The 7,382-nt window shown below is 39.0% G+C and overlaps 1 protein-coding gene across 2 annotated transcripts in view; it reads right to left on the bottom strand.

The window, feature by feature from the left end:
* Window positions 1-118: 118 nt before the first annotated feature.
* PRKCD (protein kinase C delta) overlaps window positions 119-7,382 on the bottom strand; it is a 30,591-nt gene continuing 23,327 nt past the window's right edge. For both annotated transcript variants that reach the window (XM_053469368.1, XM_053469367.1), the window contains exons 7-18: window positions 7,285-7,370; window positions 6,099-6,228; window positions 5,635-5,735; window positions 5,201-5,294; window positions 4,893-5,023; window positions 4,638-4,811; window positions 3,394-3,485; window positions 3,169-3,231; window positions 2,699-2,837; window positions 1,376-1,564; window positions 1,037-1,165; window positions 119-749 (exon numbers count right to left, since the gene is read on the bottom strand). In XM_053469368.1, the coding sequence (XP_053325343.1) occupies window positions 591-749; window positions 1,037-1,165; window positions 1,376-1,564; window positions 2,699-2,837; window positions 3,169-3,231; window positions 3,394-3,485; window positions 4,638-4,811; window positions 4,893-5,023; window positions 5,201-5,294; window positions 5,635-5,735; window positions 6,099-6,228; window positions 7,285-7,370 (1,487 nt within the window). In that variant the 3' untranslated portion in view covers window positions 119-590. The remainder of the gene's footprint in view (window positions 750-1,036; window positions 1,166-1,375; window positions 1,565-2,698; window positions 2,838-3,168; window positions 3,232-3,393; window positions 3,486-4,637; window positions 4,812-4,892; window positions 5,024-5,200; window positions 5,295-5,634; window positions 5,736-6,098; window positions 6,229-7,284; window positions 7,371-7,382) is intronic.

Here is a 7,382-nt window from a genome sequence, read left to right as displayed (position 1 = left end):
ATGGACTATGGAGGCCAATATTCTTTGCAGCAGCATAGAGAATAGTCTTCCGATACATTGTACTCTGTTCTGATGCATTTGCAACATGTAAGAAAACCAAACAAAACAAAGAGTCTAATTGGCATTTGGGAAAATTCATTTATTTTTAAGAACAATGTCGGCGTGGACTGTAAAAAATATATCATAGTCAATTCTTCCCCCACCCTCCCCTAGCTGTTAATTCTCTTTAGCGATATATACAGCAAATTCTATATATTCTATATATATTTATAATTGTGTTCTTTGACAAACAAACTACATTCAAGTAACCAGTGAGGGGTATCACTACAGCGGATTCTTTTATAAGGGAGTGTTAACCTTTTGAGCAATGCAGTACACAAAGCAGTGTTCACACCCTTTTGGCACTCAAAAGGTTAAAGTTCTAAAAACAGGCACCACTTGCAGCCAGCCTAGCAATCACTGGTATTACAGGGAGTGAAATTGTTACATGATAAAGGAACCTGTGACCGCAATGAGGCAATTCTGAATACAGGTCGGTCCTCCATCTGGTGTGTATCTCCAGCTCGGAGGTAAAAGGGGGGCGAAAACCATTATTTTTCCAGAAGCCGGTCCATCTTGGGGTTAATAAAGGAGAAGCCATGAAATGCAGACTGGTCTATAGAATCTATGAGGTTTTTGTCACAGTAGGATAATCGTGGCTTTTCACTCAGAAACTCGCGGTCAAAGTTTGTATAGTCGCCTGGAGATTTCTGTGCAAACAGAGGAAACCAGCATTACTTTAATGTACAGGACTCTAATGGTAAACGTCACCATATTTCAAACCCATTGCAATTACCCCGGTATTTAAACGGTGGATGTTTGTAAGCTCTATGCCGAAAAATAGTTTTTTTTCAATTAATAATACTGTGTAGGGATACCAAAATATCTCCTCGCCGTATTAACCCAGCATTAAGAAGGTTGAACCGAGACGATCATAAATAGTGATCTGTGAATACACGCATTCCACCTCTATTAATGACATGAGGCCAGAACATACCACTTTAGGTTTGAAGGGAGGTTCCAGCTCCTTCTTTTCCAGTGCAGTCCAATTGATGGTCTTGAAAAATGGGTGTAATTTGATATTTCCAGTTACCCCTAATCTCTTTTGAGGGTCCCTTTCAAAAAACTGGAAAGAAAAGCAAAAAGATTAAATAATATTCAACATGTCAAAAATTAATTTAAAGAGATGGCATTGATTGGTACACTGAAATTGTGATGAAAGGAATGTTTACAATTAAAATCCTCATCGTGGGACTCAGACAGGTGGGAAGTATAACCATATGTAGACACTAGAGGGGTATGTTGTATTATTCTACAGCATTTACGTTTCATGTACCTTTTCCAGGATGTCTTTTGATTCCTTTGTGATCCAACGTGGAAAGTGAGGTGTGTCCACGCGAATAGACTCAAAGAGCTCATCCTCATCATCCCCATGGAAGGGGGACTGTCCAATCAACATCTCATACAGCAGAACTCCAAAGGACCACCAGTCTACAGAGAACGTGTACTTCAGCCCTTGCAAGATCTAGGTTTGAGTAGAAGAGACGAGTGGATTATTACTCAGGAACTTTGCGTCTAACAACTGAAATGTCAAACCTTATTTTAATGCCATCATAACCACATAACACGACAGGGAACACAGCCTCAAGCGCAGCTAGACAGATAAAATAATTCACCAAGCAACTTATATATGGGTGTGGAGGAAACATCTGTAGCCTCACTTACTCTTGCCTATTCTCTGCCATTTTTTTAAATAAAACACCAGAAATTTTAACCATTCTGTCCATCTAGTCTGCCCATTTTTCCTAATGTAGAGACTCAGATCTTAATCAGTCCTTGGTCTTGTCTTAGATTCAGGATAGCTTTGTGTTCATCCAAGGCATGTTTCAATTCACTCACCGTATTAGCCTCTTCTGCCTCTGATAAAAACCTACATTACAGCTAAACCTCTAAACCCTCCATTTTTAGACTATTGCCTCTTATTTTAACATCTAACCCCTGAAATCAACTTCCCTTCTGTACTTGTTAAATCCCTTTAAGTATTTAAATGTTTGTCACAACCTTGTCACTCTTCTTTAAGATAATACATTTTTATTTATATATATATATATATATATATATATATATATATATATATATATATATATATATATATATATATATATATATATATATATATATATATATATATATATATAGAGAGAGATGAGAGATGGGATCTAGATATATATATATATCTCTATCTATCTATCTATAGATCTATCTATCTATATAGTTATATATATAGATATAGATATAGATCTATATATATATATAGATCTGTATCTATATCTATATATATATATCGATATATATCCCTTAGTTTCCACTTCATTGACAGGGCACTGCATCCAATACTATATTCTGCCTCTGGATTGTTACACCCCAAGTGCATTATTTTACATTTATCAACATTAAACTACAACTGCCAGTCTTTCGACCATCATTCTGAATTTGGCTTGTTCCACTAGGAAAGACTACCATGTTGCAGACTTCTGTATCACTTTACCATTAAGACCTTTTGTAATATAGCTAATAAAAATGTGGTGCCCCACTAGCAGAAAGACCCCCCTCTGAATAATGGTCATTAATGCTTACAGAAAATCAAGAGGGTTCTCACCTCTGGTGCAATATAGTCCGGGGTCCCACAAAAAGTGCTGGCCTTACTGTCTCCAAATACATTTTCTTTGCACATGCCAAAGTCTGCAATCTTGATGTGACCTTCTCTGTCCAACATCACATTGTCCAGTTTCAGATCTCTGCAACACAACATAAACGAGAGACTACTGTATTTCTCTATCATAACCATCAACCACACACTTCAACAAACATATTTTGTGCCGGGAACAACTGTCCATTTTTGTGGAAACAAGACTTTCAAGGCACTTCTAAAAATGTGTATCATTAGTACAAAGATTTTCCACCTTACTGGTAATCTCCTGAACTATAGCAACAAGAGCTAGAAAAAGCACACAACAAAATCATTTATTTCAGAGCAAGAAAACAAATCACCCTTAAAGTCATTGGAACAAGACTAGAACAGAAATGCACCCAGTAAATAAGATTTGGAGGAGAGGTTCTGTCACGCACCTGTAGATTATACCCTTGGTGTGAAGGAACTGTAACCCACAGACTATTTCAGCTGCATAGAACCTAAAAATGAAAGAAAGGCAAAAAAATGATCAAATTTACATCAAAGACTAGTCACTGAGTCACTGTTCTTCTCAGTCTATACGCAGGCGTCTGATCTTTCATGGTTTTTAACTTGTAGACTTATCAGTTATAATTTTATCATGCTATGGTCAACAAACTCACGTGGCTCTGTAGAGATCAAAGCGGCCCTTGTCTTGTATGTGAAACATCAAGTCTCCACCGTTTAGAAACTCCATAACAAAAAAGAGATGTTCCTGAGGAAAATAGGAAGGTAAATACGTGACCTTCAGAGATACACAGAAAGGCTGCATAACTCATCGGAATCATCACTCCTCACACTTTGATTCACATTTACACTGTGCCTGAGACTCAAAATCAATGATAGGAGGGAGTGCACACTAAAACTATGTCATGGAGAGTGAAGTACATGAGTTTGGGTCATTTGCTGTCACAACTTTACAGGCATCAAGCAGGCATCAAGCACAATACAACCCTTGTTACGCAGGTGTTTTGGCCATTCTTTTCTGCTCCCCATCGCTCAGTATCTAGCCTGCTCAGTGCATCCACGTGAGAGCTAACAAACTCATTGACTATTTATACACAGCCACTAATTGCAATTTAAAAAGCCACGGGTGTGGGAAATTAACCTTTAATTGTCATTTTAACCTGTGTGTATCACCTTGTGTGTCATTAACATGACTAACCATTCAAAGGTATGTAAACTTTTGATCAGGGCCATTTGGGTGATATCCATTATCATTATGATTTCACAAGGAGCCAGACAACTAATAAATGGCTTCATATAATCACTAGCCTTAAATAAGAGATTTGCATGGTCAGTCATATTTTCAAAATCAATGCCCACATTTCACAATTTTTGCCAGGGTATTCAAACTTTTAGGCACAACATGTATGTGACGTGACGTGTCTTCATCGTTATAAGCTGAAAAAAGAAATTATTGCCAGCAGGACCTTTTGATGTCAGTATTCCTGTATATACTGTGCTGGGTTACATTTGTTATACTAAATTTCAGACCCAACCTGAAGTTGTCATAGCAGACGTGGACTTATATGATACTGGCCCTTTGTTGATATGGTTTGCCACACCTTGCCACACATCGTTATTGCCGATGTGCACTTTCAGTGTTTTGAGTCATGTTATACTGTACTTTTCGGTGAACCGGGTGCACTTTTGTTAATATGGTTGCTTAAAGATCACACATATGGACATTTCTCTTCTATATCAGACCACTTGGTCAAGAACATAAGACTGTTAATATTATTTTATATCGGTAAAAGCTAGACTCAAGCTTGCACCATTAGACCTGTTTCTTTAGTGCGTCTCTTGAATTAGTTCTGCTGTTTAATATAAGAATTGTTAAAACCGGCTAGAGACAATGATGTACCTTAGTCTGGAACGTGCAGTAGGTATGGGTGAGGAAAGGGTTCTCCCAGGCCAACGCCAGCACACGTTTCTCCACCATAGTGCATTCTATATCATCATCAATCAGGACCACATCCTTCTTCAACACTTTCACTGCAAAGAACTCATTCTTGCCTTTGAGTTCAGCCAGAAGCACCTACGTCGGTGGAAGTAAAGTTAGTGTATGTCGTGTGCCGTTTATATTACACAAAGCACATTTGTCAGGTTCATGGATTACCTTGCCAAAGCTGCCTTTTCCGAGGACTTTATGGAATGTAAACTTCTCTACAGTTAATCGGTTGCTCAGGCTGGAAACACGCATCGAAGGCTGAGGGGTGCTCCCCTCCCACAACTTACCGTACTGATGATCTGGGGGGGGAACAGAACTTCATTTCAGTTGCTAGTACGCAATAGACCAAAGTACAGATTCCAAACGCAGTCGCATACACTTTTTTTTTTTGTTTGTTTTTTTAAAGACACCCTACTTTTGTGTGATCCCTCTTAACATCTTTTGGCAAACTACATTCATGGAAATCCCGTGCTTACCAATAGCATCGGCTCCAGTCGCTCCTGGCTTTGGAAGCACACCTTGGTATATAGCACAGTTCTCCAAGCCTGAATCAGATTTTCTGCTTGATTTCTACAGCAAAGACACAATAACATTAGCATTTCCTTACGGGCACAAACATAAAAACAACTCCACAAACAACATTTTCAGCCTCCATCCTGCCTACCCCCCAATACACTGCAAGTTTACACCGCCAAAATAAGGATGTTATCAATATGGGTATTCGGTTAGGTGAACTTGGTCATCTCACACATGGTCAAGGCTAATGTTTTGTTTACGATGAACCAAGTTGAAACCCACCTTACTTGAGTATCTGTTGATTTAGTGGACGGCCTGGTCTGTTCATTCCATTGAGTAGCTTTAACTCTTTCCCACCCCCTTTGCCTCCTACACCCTCCCCCCATCTTCTTACCATGCTGACTTGATTCAGCGCCTCCGCTAGAAGCTTCTGATTGATGCCGCATAAGTTGGCAACTTTTTTCTGACACCTGTGATGAACGTTCATGCCACACTCTACAGGGAACAAAAATGGACACGATTACCTATTATGCAGACTATGAAACAAAAATAAGTTGAAAAAGTACATATTTGATGCTAGAATACAGCGGATTCCAGGACTTTAATGAGACGTCGATGAGAATCTAGAGTTTCAGGAGGATCATGGTGGAACAATGAACTAGTTCAGTGAAAGATTATTACACCTACTGCCAGCTACATTTAGTTACGAGGAATCAGAGCATATTTTACCTAAAGTTACCTACGTGTACATTTTCCTGTAACTTAGTCATTGTGTTTGATCGAGTTTGGATCGAAAACATGAACCATTAGCCAGACTAGTCAGCTTGGTCACAAAGAAATAGTTCTGTGTAAACTTACCATCACATTTTAACCCTTGCTTCACCAGGCCCCACAACAAGCTACCACAATGATCGCAAAAGGTGGGGCTCTTGTAATTGTAAACTTTGAATCTGTGAGGCATATCGATGTTAAAGCGTTCCTTCTGGAACTACAAAAGGAAGAAAAGCGATACATTATCTAAGGCAAAGTTTTCCTAATTCAAGAGTTTCAACAAAATGAAAAATTAGAAGGTAAAATTATTTTCTATGACCTACAGTGCATGATTACATCACAGAAATCTTTAAAGATATATTCCTAAAATGTACAAAGAAAGGGTACACTTATGACCATACATCCAGAAACTGACTTTTTCCCATCTCCCTATTCCCACTGGATTCAGGAAAACAGAACACCAAGTTCCGACACCCAAGTATTGTAAAAACAAACAAACAAAAAACTAGCTCCGTGGATTACTGTGTAAAGCTGGTAATGACGGGGGTTTTGGGGACGTGGGGGCTGATTGAATTTTAGGATATTTATTCACGTAATATCACAGACATGTAGAGAGTAACTTTTGTACCCATATTGTGTCATTTTTGTTTTGTTACTAACATGTACAGGGCAACTTTGTACTCATCTTGTATGAATGTGGATTTGATGTACACTGTCTTTTGAAATAAGAAGAATTAACAATTTGAACAAGCCCCCCCAATGCCTTTATTGGCACAGACTCTGGGATGCATGCTGAGGTGCTGGGTTCAGGATTGACCTGGTTTATTTTTACAGCACTGGAGTGGAGCAAAGCCTAAGGACTGATTTTTTTGGTCATATCCGTCAACCCTGATCCTTTTAGGAAAACTCTGAAAGGGGAACAGTTGAAATACAACAGAGCCTTTTCAAGTAATCCGGCTAGGGATTCCTTTGCGGAACTTCGCACGCAGCAGTCTTGAGCGAGACATCAGTGACCAAGCGGGGAAGCTAAACCAATACGTATTGACCCAAAAATGTGTCACCTGCTAATTGTTGTTTTAGAAAACAGCCCTGAAAGAACACCACTTAAGTTGTGATTGAGTATCACCCATTCTAGAATGGTTTAAGATTCAGGATTCTTTTCTTCACACACAGTTACAGCTTTGTTTCAAACCGATTACCTGCCCTGTCCACAAATTAAGATCTATAAGGGAAAGCAAACCGGTGCATTCGTTACAGGGAGAGGGAAACTTACCATGGTGTCCCGGCTGTTTGTAGCGGTGCCTGTACACCTGCCAATGATCTTGTCGATGCATTTCTTGTGTATCGCGGCATTGCATTCTGAAGACAATA

This window comes from Spea bombifrons, chromosome 6 (genome assembly GCF_027358695.1).
Source record: "Spea bombifrons isolate aSpeBom1 chromosome 6, aSpeBom1.2.pri, whole genome shotgun sequence".
NCBI lineage: Eukaryota > Metazoa > Chordata > Amphibia > Anura > Pelobatidae > Spea > Spea bombifrons.
This window is presented reverse-complemented; position numbering and strand designations above follow the sequence as displayed.